The sequence below is a fragment of the Galleria mellonella genome, unplaced genomic scaffold (assembly GCF_026898425.1).
Source record: "Galleria mellonella isolate WM207_F2 unplaced genomic scaffold, CSIRO_AGI_GalMel_v1 utg54, whole genome shotgun sequence".
In the NCBI taxonomy this organism is placed as follows: domain Eukaryota; kingdom Metazoa; phylum Arthropoda; class Insecta; order Lepidoptera; family Pyralidae; genus Galleria; species Galleria mellonella.
Window position 1 is genome coordinate 3,495,001 of NW_026442114.1, and position 16,972 is coordinate 3,511,972.

Sequence of the window (16,972 nt, forward strand, 5' to 3'; positions counted from 1 at the left end):
TGCGACTGTCCCGACACGTTGTTCAACTACGCTCCACACAGACTCTGTCTCAAATCGAATGTGTATAGGGTTTTAGATAACTACTTATTCCATCATCCGTGTCTGGTTAAATCAGCCAGTTATATTTAAAGACGTCGCTGGGAATTCCTAATTTGATACTGCTATGTACGAAGGGATGGCGAGGGATGGGCCGCAGCGTCCATACTAAAATATCTCTAAAGCCTAATTGCGCTTGCCAACTCGCCTGCCAAGCGTGGCAACTACCAAAACCCCCCAAGAGGGAGGCTTATGTTCAACAGTGGACAGTTAAAGGCTGATGTGATGATGGTGATAAACGAATTTTATAAAATCATGATTGATTGATTGATGATGTGTTTGAGCGAATTTTCGCCATGTTTAAATGAAATTTAATTTACATAACATTTGTTCATTCAACTTGAACAAACTATTTCATGAATAAAGTAAGTTCCTTATTTACTAAATTAAAAGAGGAAAGAAATATCAGATACAAATACTTATTTTGTTAAAATTAACAGAAATTAAAAAAATATCTATAAAGAAAATATCCGTTTTGGTAACGGTTTTTACTGAACCGAAATACATTACAGTTTAGTTAAACCGGTTTTTATTTAGATTTCAATCGTTTTAAACGTAATTTCCACTGGATAGTCGTAATGTGAATAAGAAAATGACCTCGCTGCTCTGTTAATCCCTTTTGTAGAATGCAACTATTAAACCAAACAAATGCATTATGTATTTTAATATATCACTAAATATAATTGATCAGTTATAGTTTTTAAAAAAACACTGCTACTCAAAAATTACATCGGTAAAGAGTGGGCAGTGAAAAAAGATAGTAACGGGGATTGCCTTTGTCCAATAGTGGGACAATATTAACTGTAAACAAATGTTGTAATGAACTTAATATGAGACTTAAAGACAAGTATTATTTTAAATGTGTCATTAATATATCCTTTTTTTTTATTTATAATTGTATTCTTTTATTTAGCAGTGACTTTTTAATATTTTTTTTTATAAATTTTTGATAAATAAAATGGAATTACTATGGATGTGAATAATAATTTATAATGGACCTTATTTTTGGATTTTATAACGGTACGTTGAGTTTAATTTAATACTGTGTGTCCCTATAACAGTGTAGAGTAGTATGTTCACAGTATAACTTGGCTAAACCACTAGTAATTCCATTATATTACAACACAAACCCTCGCTACTATATACAGAGTTTTAAACCGTCATGCCTGTCATTCTCAGAATTGTTGAAGTTTACCATAATTATAGAACGCTATGTTACACCGTCCTGTAATAATTATTATAATTTTAACCTTTATAATAGTAGTTACGATGGCGTTTTTGATCTTATTCATAATTACAGCTCTTAATCTATACTTATAATAAATCTGTAGACTGTATAAATCTGTTTACATTAAATTGTTAAGCTAACGTGTTAATTGTATGCCAGTCTTCTTTACTTACGGCAAGAGATCGTGGTTGGCAGTGGGACATTGATGGGTTGTAATAACGCATGTAACGCATGGCCACAGCTCGAGCCAAGAGTCGCTGGGCACGCTGGGCGGCGGCGGCTACGGCGGCGCGTCGCCCGGCCTGCCGCGGGGCGTGGCCGCAGCCGCCTCCGCCGTCTCCATCGCCTCCATGCACCAGCAGAAGAAGCGCGGCATCAAGAGTTCTCTCGGCAGGTTCTTCAGCAAGAAAGAGAAGGTCGGCATGCCGGTAAGTTTAACTATAATCAGGCTGCAGCTGAAAATCAGTGCTTTGCTTCTAAGCAAAACTATCACAGAGCTGTAGCCTATTTGGGTCACTGCGACACACACGGCGAAAACATATTTTTGTATTTTACCTTTTGTTTTATATTAAAAAAAAAAAGTTTTTTTTTTTACAACACAGGGGGCAAACGAGCATGCGGCTCACCTGATGGTAAGTGACTACCGCCGCCCATGGTCACCCACAACACCTACGGCATTGCAGGTGTGCTGCCGGCCTTTTAAAAAGGAATATGCTCTTTTCTTGAAGGTTATGTTGTCGTATCGGTTCGGAAATACTGCTGCTGGAAGTTGATTCCAAAGAGTGGTTGTGCGAGGAAGAAAGTGCCTTGAAAAACGCACGGTGGAGGACCGCCACTCGTCCAGATGGTTGGGATGAAATTTTAGTTTATGGCGGGTTGTACGATGGTGAAAATTTGCAGCAGGTATCAATCCGAACAATTCTTCAGAGCACTCCCCATGATAAATTCGGTAGAAGATACACAGAGATGCAACATCTCTACGCAGTTTCAGTGGGTCGAGCCGGACAGTAAGACGCCGATCGTCAACAATTCGAGCTGCCCGACTTTGAATGCGACTTTGAATGTGTAATTAATTTGATTGCATGAACTCACTTGTTAATTTACGTGTGTCATAAATGGCTCAAATAAAGTGTTTATCTATCTATCTATCTTATTGTGGAATGTTCTCGCTCGGCTGTGAACAGAAGTAGATGGAAATATATTGCGAGGACCTCAATCGCGAAGGAGGTACACTCTGTCAAGAGTGTACGACTGAAGAGTGATCTATCTATCTATGCTTTCTCCCACGAACACTCAGGTTATGGAATGAGCTCCCTGCCGAGGTTTTCCCGGGAGACTACAGCATGGGGTTCTTCAAAAGGGGGGTAAAGAGGTTTCTTCAGGGTCGGCAACGCGCGCGTAATACCTCGGCTGTTGCGGGCGTTCATAGGCTACGGTAACCGCTTACCATCAGGTGGACCGTATGCTTGTTTGCCACCTCAGTGGTATAAAAAAAAAAGATATACAACGACAATTTGAAAATTCAATTGACATAGTACAGAATAAAATATATATATTGAGTAATAAAAGGCGGTCTTATTGCTATGCCAATCTTTTACAGAACAGCTCATTCCATAACCTAAGTGTTCGTAGGAGAACATATTTGTATGTTTTTGGTACATTAAAGAGTTAAAAAGGTTTATTAATCCGTTTTGATGTGTGTATCTTTCCCGTTTTTGTTGTCGTTGCTATAATACGTGACGTTGTACTCGCGGCAGCTGCAAGGCGGCGCTGGCAGCGGTGGCGGTGCGCGGTCGCTGTCGTCGGCGTCGTCACTGGGGCTGGCGTCACTGGCCGACGACACCACGCCACCCGCCGACCACCACTCGCCGCACCAGCACCTGCAGCACCAGGACTACGCGCGCTCCAAGACCAAGTCAGTCCACGCCTATACTCACGCTCTTTACATAAGCGCAAGGCTAAACACATTTTGTAATATATGAGGGAACTCAGAGCCGAATACGTTGTGAGGCAGTCATTTGCCTTTGCGAATTTGCCGATAGATACGTTTTCGCTACTTTCGTTATTCCAATACAATTCTCATATTCAAATATCTCTATTGTAATAGAGAATGAATTTGTCACTGTCTAAAATACCGCAACAGACGACTAAGGGATAACAACACACTAAATTGGATTACCATTACATCAGAAAAAAGACTCACTAAAATCATACTCCAAGTCGGTCGACAGGGCCAACGGGATAATACCTCGCAACGGTAGGGTAATATTTTCCTGACCAGTAGTCAGAAGTTGATAGGTGTGCTAGAGTAGTAGTAACGGTAAATGTAATGCATGCGTGCGCGTGCGCAGGGAGCGCGACTACCGGCACGAGCTGCTGGGCGAGGCCATGCGCGCGGGCACGCCGTTCGCGCTATGGAACGGGCCCACCGTGGTGGCGTGGCTCGAGCTGTGGGTGGGCATGCCCGCCTGGTATGTGGCCGCCTGCCGCGCCAACGTCAAGTCCGGCGCCATCATGTCCGCGCTCTCCGACCAGGAGATACAGCGCGAGATCGGTCAGTGCACGCACCTACTCCTAACATTAATTTAACAGGACCAGCAATGAAAGATAATCCATCTTATAGATAGACTCAGTCTGGTCAAGCATATCCAGACTTTTTTGTCGAGACTTCAAATTAGAAATAGCCCAAGCATTAGGATTTTCAAATCGCGTCTAAAAAATAATTATTTCTTACAATGTTAATGTACTTACTTATTATATTTGTGTATTTTATATAATATCTCTTTTAGAGATAAGCTCGTCCTTATGCACTATTATGTTTAATTGTTATTCTGATATAATAATACCTTTATGTATACAAAAAAGAATAGTATAAATGCAATCCTATAGTAATATATATCTATAAGCGATAACACATTCCAATCAACCTTTGCTATCCAGACAGCTTATTTATCATTATAAATACTATAAAAATATTTTAAACCATTATTCCCTTCTGTTTTAAAGTTTTCTGTAACAGATTGTTTCAAAATCACTTTGTATACTTTCCTATTTAATTTATAATAATGATATACACGGACAGGACAGTTCTTGCGAACAAACCTGATATCGTGGTGATGGATCGGGCACTCTCGAGTGTGTTTTTGGTGGATGTCACCATACCGCATGACGAGAACCTCTTGAAATCATTCCAATCACTTTGTCGGTCATATCCCAACTAGTCTGGAACAACATCTCAGAAGATTGGGATTCCGAGGCGGCTCACTCCCGGTTAAGATGTAGAAAGCGGTGCTCTTAGATGCTGCCTGCATTGTACGCCGGTTTCTCCCTGGGACTCTGAGCCTCGGTCGACTGTGCTTCTGCCGGAGATTAGTTTGCCATCTCCTATCCTTAAGAGGGGAGATGTGATCTCTTGAAATAATAATAATATAGTTTATTAATACTTGATTTAATGAGAATAAAGAGGTGTATATGGATTCAAATGCATCTACAGGTATTAGCAACCCGCTGCATCGTCTAAAATTACGACTAGCCATCCAAGAGATGGTGTCGCTGACGTCACCGTCCGCGCCGCGCGGCACCGCCTGCGCCGCACTCGCCTTCGGGGACATGAACCACGAGTGGATCGGCAACGTCTGGCTGCCATCGCTCGGTAAACTACCTATCACTATGCACACCTATCCTTTATATATTTAGTTATTAGCTTGGTTATAATGTTGTAATATCTGTATATTAAAGTTATTTTCGTTTTAATTAACATATTAATAAATTCTAAATCCTGGTCACGGCACCAAATTAAGACTGTAACACCCATGATAAACAACTTTCATTTTAATCTAATGTATTAAACTTCTAAAACAGTATGCTTTATGATATTTTTCACAATTCAAAAAAAATATTTTATTTTGTCGATGCTTTTCTGTTAAAATAATTTTCTATTTATAAAGTAAATACATTTAAATTATAAAAATATTTACAACTATGTTTGCTTGTGTTATTCAGGATTACCGCAATATAGGACGACATTTATGGAGTGCCTGGTGGACGCGCGAATGCTGGAGCATCTCACCAAGCGGGACTTGCGGACACAGCTCAAAATGGTCGACAGTTTTCACAGGTAACATCTACTTTCAGACAAATATTTATAATTATTCTTGTGACATATAATACCAAATTTCTTTATAGAATTATATAGATAGTATGTCAAGATATCTATTTTTTTTATATTTAATATATTTTTTTTTTACTGTAATCATTCTTGCCGTATTAAACATAGAATCCGTCAATACGGTATGGCGATAGTACGGAATTATTGTCATTAAAGGCAACTCGTAATCAACTAAGAGGTTTATGTCATTATTGTTATGTCATACAAACCACTAATGGTTACCGCCATCCACCATACTAGTATAATCTAACCATTGGTACCAAAACAGTTTTGTATGTCTATTTAATTTTAAAACAAACGAAATATAAGAAACATCATTTATCCAAGAGATGGCGGTAGATTTGCCACGTGTCGCTTACGTAAGTTTTGGAGATGGTATCGTTTAATCAATATATAAGGTAGAGAGACTCAGAAAGTTTAGTAGTGAGTGGTGTTGTCTGGTGTTGGGCGCAGGACGTCGCTGCACTTCGGCGTGGCGTGCCTGAAGCGCGTGGGCTACAGCGTGCGCGCGCTGGAGGAGCGGCGGCGCGCCGCCGAGCACGCCGCGCGCGACGTGCTCGTGTGGACCAACGAGCGCCTGCAGCGCTGGCTCGTCTCCATCAACCTCAAGGTGCCGTCCATACTCGTACATTGTGCTAATCTCATCTGCACTACCTCTGGCCCTCTCGTACTTCTGCTGTATAGTTTGACGGGTGAGCTGTGCCAGTGAAAGTACAGGGTACGGGGGTATAATACCCTAAGCCAAATACTCCAGATGTTATATATATGGGAGGCTCAAATATTTTGTTTTTTTTTCGGCCCATGTTGGTGAAAACATTTAATCTAACTAATAAAACATTTCCCTTAGACATACCGACAACCAGAAACGACCTAAGAGCATGAAATATTTTCCGAAATTTCAGGGACGAACGATAAGGAAATTTGATGTTAAATTTACATAATACATGCCTTTTACAATTATTATAAATGTTAAATTATCGTTCCTCTGGACTATTAGGATAGGATTTATGATAAACGAAATTTTAAGCTCCATTTACTGAGTCGATTTCGGTACGAACAAAAACACGAAATTGAGCCCGAAAATTTGGAATTTCGTTTCATGGTAGATCCCCTGGTTATTTAAATAAATACAATATATCGGTTGCATGCAGGAGTACGCGAACAACTTAGTGGAGAGCGGCGTGCACGGCGCGCTGATCGCCCTCGACGACAGCTTCGACGCCAACAGCATGGCGCTCGCGCTGCAGATACCCACGCAGAACACGCAGGTACCATGCATCGTACCATCACATACCTTACACCACTCATATCATACATGATTTTTTAATTCATTTTCCACCAAAATAAAAAAATTTACTTCCATACATTAATATACATAGTTACCTCACATAACATGATTTGGGTATCAAAATTAAAGACTCAAAATTTATTGTCATTTTTGAACCTATGCTTCTTATGGTAACGATGCCGCAGCATCTACTAACTAGCTGAAAGAGGTTCAGGAACGAGGGTGGTAGGCCCGTATCCACTTCTTCCTCTTCCGTTCTCGCAATTTCGAATATGGATTCGTCAAAGATCCGCTAACATACAAAACCAAAGATGGATACAGGCTACTGATTGCAGACAATCAAAATTGGCCGTGCCTACGTTGAATCAACGACTATCAAAACGTTTATTACATCTAGATAGGAAAAACCTCAAAATAATGATAGGGACAATAACGGGCCATTGTCCATTAAACAAATATTTATACACAATAGGAGCCAAAGACAGCCCTCTATGTCGAGGCTGTTTTGACGCCGAAGAAACAGCTGCTCACGTAATCCTGGAATGTGAAGCTGTGGCCCATTAACGTTTAAAAATCTTTGAAAGGGTGAGGTCGCTCCGTGAGGTCTGTGAAGATCCCAGGAAGCTTCTGTACTTATGGGCGGAGCTAGGTTGGCTGTAGTAGCCACGACTCATACGCACAACGGCCCAAATGAGAGGCTAAGCGTGGAAAATAGAGTCCTATTTACATTACATCAGCTATGCTTCTTTGGAAAATTGTTCTACTTCACTAGTAGGATACTTCTTCGAAAGGATGCCGATGATTTGTATTTTACCCATTCACTTGTGTCGGTCACAGGCGCGGCAGATCCTAGAGGGGGAGTTCGAGCTGCTGCTGAAGACGGGCACGGAGCGCACGTCGCGGCTGCAGCACGACCACGCCGCCGCCTCCTGACACCACGCCATCAACTAGGCGCCGCCGCCGCCGCCGCCGCCGGAGGTTCGCTAGACATACGCTCCACGTTGCCACAGTCTAACAACTCGCACCTGCCAGTCGTCCGACTCGTCTGCGCGCACTTGTTATGTAATAAGTCCGAGACATGCCAAAGGCGTGGATCTACTGGTCGTTCCTTACACTGTGACGTTAAATTGAACGATTCGAATGTTACGAAAAGAGTAGGTAACCAAATGTTTCCAAGTATTATTTGTACACTTTTTCAATACCTATTATAAACATACTGTGTCTGTTACCAACATATTTTTTTTCTACTATTTATAATATATGTATGTTGGTAACAGGCATTATATGTAAATATTTAATATTTTTTGTTACTCTTTTCTGGATACCAAATTACCGATTAGTAAATTACATAATGATTTTTATAATTCATTATAAAATGATGGTACTTGTATTGCCATATGCTATTGACAATTTCAAATATATCTGATACTAGAACTACTAGTATTGCCACATTATACTCTCAATAAATTCAAATATATTACCGAATTAATTATCAGTACAACATTGTATTGTTAATTCCTTTATTTATTTAAAAACATCTGTTAACTTAAGTGTTGCCTCTATAAAAAAATGCAGTGAAGCGTGAGTTTTGTCTATCGAACCAAAAGTGTAGATGTGTAGCGAACGATCATGAACGGTAGCATAGAGAAAGACTGGCCAAGTTGAACGAACAGAGGCAGAGTGACCATCCAATAAAGACTCAATGTGATACTACCTAGTGTCTATATTAGTGTGACTCCCAAGTGGTTACATCTGTCCTAAACCGGTCCGCACCGGTACGAACCGCCTGAAGCCAGCGAGCACCGGATGGTTAGTGAAGGTTTAATTATAGATTTTTTTTTACTTTTATTTATTTTTAAATAGATATTTATTTACATTTGGTACAAATACATATGTATGTAGAACACAAAATCGACAATTACAGTCATGAAACGACAAAAATATTAAAATAATGTTTATTAATATACACTTTTCTATTTCTAAGTTACATTTGACAGCTAATTATATTACATTAATCAATAAATTTATGGTATTATGACATTTTCGTTAAATAGAACTATACAGTTTAACAGTGAACAGTTTTCTTTGACACGAAACAGTTACGTTCTCAAGTAAATGTCTAAAACGAAATATAGAATGGAAAAGGTATAAAACTATTTTTTTTTTAAATTACTACAATGAAATAAACCTTATAAATTAATTTATAAAACACTGTTACTAAGTCATTGTTAGTTATTCTATATAAAAAAATACGCTGGTTTCTAAGGATGAAGGTGTGAAAGGAAGACGTGATGGTTCGATCCTGTGGTCTAAGTCTTCTATATTTCAATATGGCAACACTGTGTACTTTAACCTTAAACAAAAATGCGATACTGTATAGTTAGTACAAATTTCCATTCCTACATAAATGAGAAATATAATCAATTTTTAAAAATTAATTACGACCACCCAGTGTTGCCATATTTGAAATCAAAATGGAAGCGTTGTTGATACAATAAAGTTTTCAATGTGTATATTTAAATATTAAACAGTCGTAGCGAAATTAATGCTTGTGGGATATATAATTATATGAAATACAAGTGCTCTGATAATGTAGATTTACTATGTACTTAACGTGTATTCCAGTATTTATTGTCATAAATAGAGTTTGAGGGGTTGCCGTGCTCGAGGCGAAATGTTACATTTCAACTGTTATAAATTTTTAATACTATCAAGTGTGATTTTCGATAGCGACTTATTTTCTTATCCTCTTGTTGATGTAAGTGAATAAATTTTTCAATATTTTAAAATGGTCCTGTCGTTTTCTTTCAAAATAAAATTTAGCATAAAGGAATGGGACAAAATACTTCTATACCTTCTGACCAGATCATTCGTGAAAATATCATACGACAAATATATTTATTTTAGCTTTCGAAGTTCTGTCTCTTTCTTTTGCTCTAGATTCTTATTTTGAATGAAAGTGACAAAATATTGTAATAGTTAAAATGGGTTTTGTAAATTTTAATTCTTATGATTAAGAGGCTAACTCTTTACCATGTATATGGTAACATTAGCCAGAGCACGGCACCCATACATGAACAATGTCATATTCTGATGCCAAATATTAGTTACAACTAACTAATATAATTAGGATACTGTTACACTGTGTACAATTAACTCCATGTATAAAATATTCCGTTGTAATGTGTTCCGTTTAAATGGAGTCGTAATTGTAAGCAGTGGCCGGCCCTCTAGTGTTACGGTATTGTGATTTCACGTACGGATACAATATTTGTTCTTGAAATTAGGCGGTGAACACACTGTCGCACACGACGCAGCGTGTACATCATACTGAGAACTTAACCGATCAAAAGTTTGTCTACAAAAAAAGGTAATGAAAAATCCATTAAGTTAAAAATTTTGTGTTTCACGCTGAGGGTGCGTGACTGTGTGTGAGCCTAATCCACTCGGTATTCCAACTGGACTTGAAGTCCGCCAAATTGGTGCTAAGGGTACCCATACACGATCATGTTCCGTGTAAATTTTTTGTGGACAAATTGTGATATATCGAACTGTCAACTTTGTCGTTCCACGCCTGAATTGCAACAATTTGTTGGCACTTTGAAAGGCAGCAAATGCACTTGCGCGTATCTGATATTTCAAAAGACATCTTGGTTTTGTTATTTTTGATCTGTAGTTGGTATGTATAGGGATGAGATAAAATGCAATTAATTTTTTTGTCGCGTTAGTAAAAATGGCAAAGAAGCTGTACGATCCACTGATGGTAAGTGGTAACCGTCGCCTATATACATCAAAGTCCATAAAATGTCCTCTATATCTATAGGCGATCAGTGGATCGTCCAACTTTGTAATATTGAGATTGTGTCGCCAACCAAATAAATTATTATTTATTCAATGATCCTTATGTTCTACAAGACAAGACCTATTTTCGTAAATACAATCTTGGTGCATTTCTGCCTTGGTCCACAACGTCGGCCGTCGTGTTGGTGCCCCGCCACATGCCCGAATACCAAGTGCCTCGCCGAGGTGTGTACATATAGCTTTACGTAGACTGTGTGCCTCTCCGTTTGACAGATCATTTTATGCAACAGTATACCTCATGTGTACTAGCATCCGTCTGTTGACCGTAGCCGAATTTGGCTTAAATCAACAAACCTCTATTAATAAATCCTAGTCCTTAAATTTTTGTTTAATATAAATAAACCAAGAGATGCATAATGGAACCTGTCGACGGTCATGCATCTTGATTTATGCATGTATCTGTTACCGCGTGTAGAAAAGAGATGCAGCTATTATGCCTTCTTTATCTTACAAATGATAATATAAGTGTGCTTAACTCAAACCGATTGATTGTCTACGGAACCCATGAGAGCTTTTCTTTTACGAAACTAGGTTTTAGGAGAATAATGACTAACATGGAAAGTCGTAGAATTTCTACTTATAATAATAGTAGTCAATCTTCGAGTGTTACCAGTTGCACGCAAATTAATGGTAGCGGAATTAAACAAAATAATTCTAATCGACTGACCCGTAAGAGCATTTAGTTTGTTTCAATTTACGAACAAATGTACCAGATTCTAGCGACATCTGTCTTATTTTTCAATCTTTAAAAATATATACATAATTTTTATCATTTCTGAATGGATATTTAAAACGTACTTTTACTTTTAAAGATTCAAAATAATATTTTTCTATCAAAATTTTATTGATAATAAGAATTTTTGTTTAATATTGCCAAACACTGGTATAAATGCACTTATGGTTTCCATAGGTAGCCAAACGGTATAAATCAAACACCTATATTTCCGCTTATAAGACAAAAAACGCGATTTTGCTGTTTTTATTCTACAAGCGGCAATAGATTCGAGCTTAACTTCAGCCGCTTGACCATCTATAGACGTCTTAAATCTATATAGAAAATATTTGTCGCCACGTCCTATAAATCTAAACGCTGACGGTCAACAGACAGAAACGGTCACAGATAATATAAGAGAGATGCTTTAATAAGTTTACGGATCACATACAAAAAAAAATAAATAGCGGCAGTATGCTTAATCGCTTCTAACATAGTACGCGTATCGACACGAGGGCACACACATACTAGTCTCATGTACAGTTGTTAAAGTTGTTTTGTAATCATGTATTTTATTAACTTTGTATTAGCATAGCGATCGTGAACCGAGACGTAGCTAGGTATATTTTTGTTAATCGCGTTTACTGTATGTAATGGCGCGCCGCCATTGCCGCCGCCTCCGCGCCAGTAACCAAGATGGCGGAGACCGCGAAATGGCGGACGAGCCGATTTGATTTCTGTGACGTCGGGCGATAACCGATCGTGTCTCGTATTGATTGTATAACAATACATTATGTATTTTAAGCAATAATTTATATATCATTACAGAGGTCCTGAGGGAATGTATTTGAAAAATATATTCTATCCCTTTCAAACAATATTATTGGTTAGAAAGAGATACATGTATATCAGGACCTGTACAGCGCTCTATCGAACAATATAGGTTACACTAAAATAGTTTTTTTTTTCGATCGTTTATCACCCGGTGTCCGAACTTCAATAGTTAATGAAAATAAATAAAAAAAAAAAATGTATAGCTAACCGTTTATAATTTGGTGGAATCTTTATCAATAGCTAATATACTGTAAATATGGTTTCTATACTATAACAATTTTTATGTGTAGTTACGAAATGTAGCAATATCTAGCTAGGATGTGTTCAAACGATTAGATTTTATTATTTTTAACGCTTTATTTATTAACTAGGTATTATTTATTTATTAAAGTTATTATTGTAACACGTGTCGGAGCTGTACAATGTACCCTTAATCGGTATTTTGAGAAATAATTACCTCGTCTGTCTTACGGTTGTCGTGAACTATCATGAACATTAGGTTTTGTATTAATAAAACGAAGGGCTGCTAAATTTGGATAAGTTTTTTTTTAAGTAAATAATAATAATGTATAATATAATATATATATATATATATATATATATATATATATATATATATATATATATATATATATATATATATATATATATATATATATATATATATATATATATATATATATATATATATATATATATATATACATATATATATATATACATATATATATATATGCGTAACAGTATTAATTAAAATTAGGAAAGTTTGCGTGTGACCACCAGTGTGATTGTAAAGATTATGAAATTATTTGTAGATTTGTTGGTGTGTCGCGCGCCGCCGTCGCTGCTTGGTCGTCATCTCCCAATTGTTTTATATTCGGTCGAACTCAATGTAAAAAGATTAAATATATATTTAGTATTCCAGATATCCGACTAACGTTGAGATATCTGCCTTTGATGCGAGCTGAAACGTGAATGGAACGTAAACGGATTGTGGTGTTTTGTTGCGTCACTAACTCTGCATCGTCGGTCACTTTAACTAGTACTATCCTTTTCGTTCTATTGCGATTAGAGGAGGATAGAAAGAGTTTGAGTGTCATGTTAGGAGGCCCTTTCGAAAACTATTTTAATTTTGTGGTTTTTTTTTTATTGTTGTTATTTAACACGAGTCTATTAATGTGTTTAATAAAAAATATTCGTTTATTTATAATAATAAATATATATTTACAATAGTAAGTTCGCAACTTATCAAATAGCTAATGGTAATTTATTTATATGAAGACTGATGGTATACCTATAACAGTTATTCGTATTGAATGGGCCTCTTAATTAACTGTAAAAGGTCATAATTCGAGTTATAGCTACTTGTATGGTTACACGGCATTCAGCGGTGATCATACAAATCCAATGCTGTATAGTTTTTATATCGCCGGCCAGTCAACACGCGTGCGACGTCGGACTATTTGGCGGTGTATGGGAGGCTGGTGACTCGCTCGACCTATATCATTCATACACATCAAAATTTTCACTATGAAGTAAAATATTATACATATAATATATTTTTTTCTTGTCTTATTTGTTAAACTATTCAAGCTTATCTTTTTTTTTTTTTTTAATGAATACAGTTGATAAGAAATACTTTAATGAAAAATTATTTATTAAATACGTTAACAGCAATTTTAGTGATACATGTTAAATTTGTTTATCAAAGAAGACAGGAAAAATATATTATACCTATATGTATGTATGTATATATATATAGCGTCTACATAGAGTTTTATAAATGCAATATATGTTTATGAAATGGTTATTTAGTTATCGATTAGTGTATAGCTTTTGGGTGTAGCTAAGTTTTGTATAAAGTGGACGCAGTAAGTGCCGTCTGGGCTCGATATGCTCGGGTGCATTATGTAGAAATATCAGAGGCGTAAATGTGTTGATAACACCCCCCCCCCCTCCACCCCTCACCCGTCTATATATTCTTTTTTATTTACTTTTATTGCAAAGTTAATTAGGACCAAATTCACTATTATATTATTGAACACAAAGTAAAAAAGATGACTTTATTAATTAAAGACAACACATTTCTGATTGGAAACAGCAAATAAAAAATAATAATAATGAATATTCAGGGATACACCAGAAGGAGACTTTGTACAAATGTCGATTGCTTGGGTACCTCTGTCCCATTCGTGTTTCTACCGTGTAGCAGTTGTGTTCGTGAAAAAAATTATCATAAAAGTAGGTAGTTTGAAAAATCAACTCAGCGAGTTTTACGTACACCGGTGGGGTATCGCGTCATACATAATTTTATTCTAAATTTTGATATCATGATTACACGGTCTTACTTTTATAATAATACGTTATTTATACGTATTTTGTATAATTCGGTTTCACCCCATATATAGATATATGATCTATCCAACATTTACGCCACTGATTCTGAAATATGATGAAAGATACGAACAGCGCCATCTTGTGTAAGTATCACGTACGTTCCTATAGGTCTGATTTGTCTAGCACTGCGTTAATACTTCGTTATATAGCTGAATAGTCAACGAAGCGAACTAATAGGTTCATTTAAATACAGTTAAATTTATCTGAAGAAATAGAATCCTACTGTCTTATGCGTATTCTCATTGAAAAACTAAATCAAAGTACGTAAATATTTTATGATTTTTTTAAGACCGAACACAAGTGACCAAGCCTATAATCAAACACGCATTTTAAATACCATTAAATTGTCATACCAATTTTTTTTTTTAGAAGCAAAAAAATCTGGTTTTTTTTTTCGTAAATGGGCTCAGTGCTGCCATCTACAATTACTCGTGTTCGTTTATACATTTTTTTTCGGTTTCCTAAAGTGAAAGTCGTACTTTGTAATCCGTAACACACCTCCTCAAGTGCCAACGTTTAGACAAAGTTCTAAGGAACAGACGCGGCGCAGGCCGACTTCGTTGATATCACCAAACATTCCAACTCACTGTCCGCTATAGAAAACTTTGAGTCCCCATGACACCACCGATAGCGTCAAGAGAATTTGCTTACCCATAAAGCTAATATGATCTGGCGGTGGACTTTATGAGGGCATGTAATAAAATTAATATTGTTGGAAACCCTTGATGTTATGACACAGAGGGAGTATTAATTATTTCCTTTTATTATATTAACCGTTAACTGTCCACTGCTGGACATAGGTCTATTGGAGAGGGGGGGGAGGGTTTGCCAGTAGTTGCTACATTTGGCAAGCGGGTTGGCAATCGCTTTGATGATGTTTTAAAAGGGACACTGCTGCCTTCTCTCCACCATTGAGTTCCCTTAGTCTCCTTTTACGAGCACACGGCAATTAAGAACGTACCCTGATATAAATTGGAACCAAAATTACGTAACAGACGACACCGCCGCCGCTAGTGACGGATCGACTTCGTGATATTGACGTTGTATAACGAATGTTAACATATATTTGTTTATATCTATATGTAAATAGATATAATAATTGTTTATTTACCTTTCGGGATGAACAGAGACAGTATTAATAGTGTAAAAAAAAAAAAGAGTTTATTGAATTTTCGTTTTTCCTGTATAATTTTAATGGTATGGTATTTTGTATTGCGGATACAGCTCTGGTCTCAGACAATTGTATACTTTAATGTAGTTCATGCGAGATTATGAGCTTAATCTAACCCAACAGCGTGACGTGACAGGCAGGCACTGTGGATAATAGTGAATTTACCGTGACAACAAGTGTGTGGTGGTCATGGGGATCGTACGAGAGTATGCTCAGTCCCACGGATCACGTCCCAGTGGCTCGCGCTACCAAAGAGTAAAGTTACCTTCACGTTAAGGAATAAATGTAAAATAGATTGTTAGTGAAATTTTGAATGTATATAATTTTGCATATAAATGTGTTGCATAGCTTCGTATAGTGGTGGGAGTGTATATCGAGTGTGTACTGCGCTAGTGTTGCCAATGTGGCAGTTGAGATGTCGCGGGCACTCCTGTAACTGCCTTTGGCATGATCCGGCTGTAGGGTACCCGGCGTCTGGTACCGAGATCTATTTTTGGCTTTCACATAGCTTAATATAGCCAAACAGATACGCTAATACATGGGAAAGTTCTTTTACACACCCAGCCATAGACACTGGGTACCTTGCAAGCAGATCGTGTAAACAGGCACTAAGTACGCCACCGGCCGCCTTTACATTCCAGGCTTTCTGTGTAATCATTAACGCTTCAGCCCTCGACTAATGTGTTAGAGGAGTAATGTTACAGGAAACTTTGGTAAAGTGTAGGGCATTATTGTAATGTCTGAACAGGTTTGTTAATCTAGACAATGATTATTTTGACCAATGTAATCTGAACTACTGTGTAACCTTTGTAAAAAATATTTATCAGATGTGCGATGACGACATACGTTTTGCATAATGATAAGAGGTAAATACAATTTACACGATACAACTCATTGTTTTATTTTTTTCTATACTGGCCCTCTAGACAAGTGGCGAGCGAATTCGTCGATGGAATCGACATCGCCATCAAGTCCGCGAGACAGAATGAGATAGCAACGTCGGATATCTCATTCCAACTCACGGACTCGCTAGCTATGTCGATTCCATCGACGAATTCGCTCGCCACTTATCCAGAAGCCCTAATTACTTTTATTTGGTACGTCCAAATAAAAGCCCTTGTATAAGTGTAGTGCAGTTTTCATTATCATGCCACTGGTTTGTGTGCGTTCAAGCTATACTCATAGTAATTTATTTTACATAAGAGATAAAATACTAA

The 16,972-nt window shown here is 37.3% G+C and overlaps 1 protein-coding gene across 8 annotated transcripts in view; it reads left to right on the forward strand.

Moving 5' to 3' along the window:
- The window catches only part of LOC113509793 (liprin-alpha-1), a 200,475-nt gene extending 183,830 nt beyond the window's left edge, over positions 1-16,645 (forward strand). For all 8 annotated transcript variants that reach the window (XM_052898871.1, XM_052898873.1, XM_052898875.1 and 5 more), the window contains 8 exons: positions 1,566-1,752; positions 3,082-3,239; positions 3,676-3,878; positions 4,818-4,976; positions 5,327-5,441; positions 5,946-6,102; positions 6,644-6,760; positions 7,618-16,645. In XM_052898871.1, coding sequence (XP_052754831.1) covers positions 1,566-1,752; positions 3,082-3,239; positions 3,676-3,878; positions 4,818-4,976; positions 5,327-5,441; positions 5,946-6,102; positions 6,644-6,760; positions 7,618-7,713 — 1,192 coding nt within the window. In that variant the 3' untranslated portion in view covers positions 7,714-16,645. The remainder of the gene's footprint in view (positions 1-1,565; positions 1,753-3,081; positions 3,240-3,675; positions 3,879-4,817; positions 4,977-5,326; positions 5,442-5,945; positions 6,103-6,643; positions 6,761-7,617) is intronic.
- The last annotated feature ends 327 nt before the right edge of the window (positions 16,646-16,972 follow it).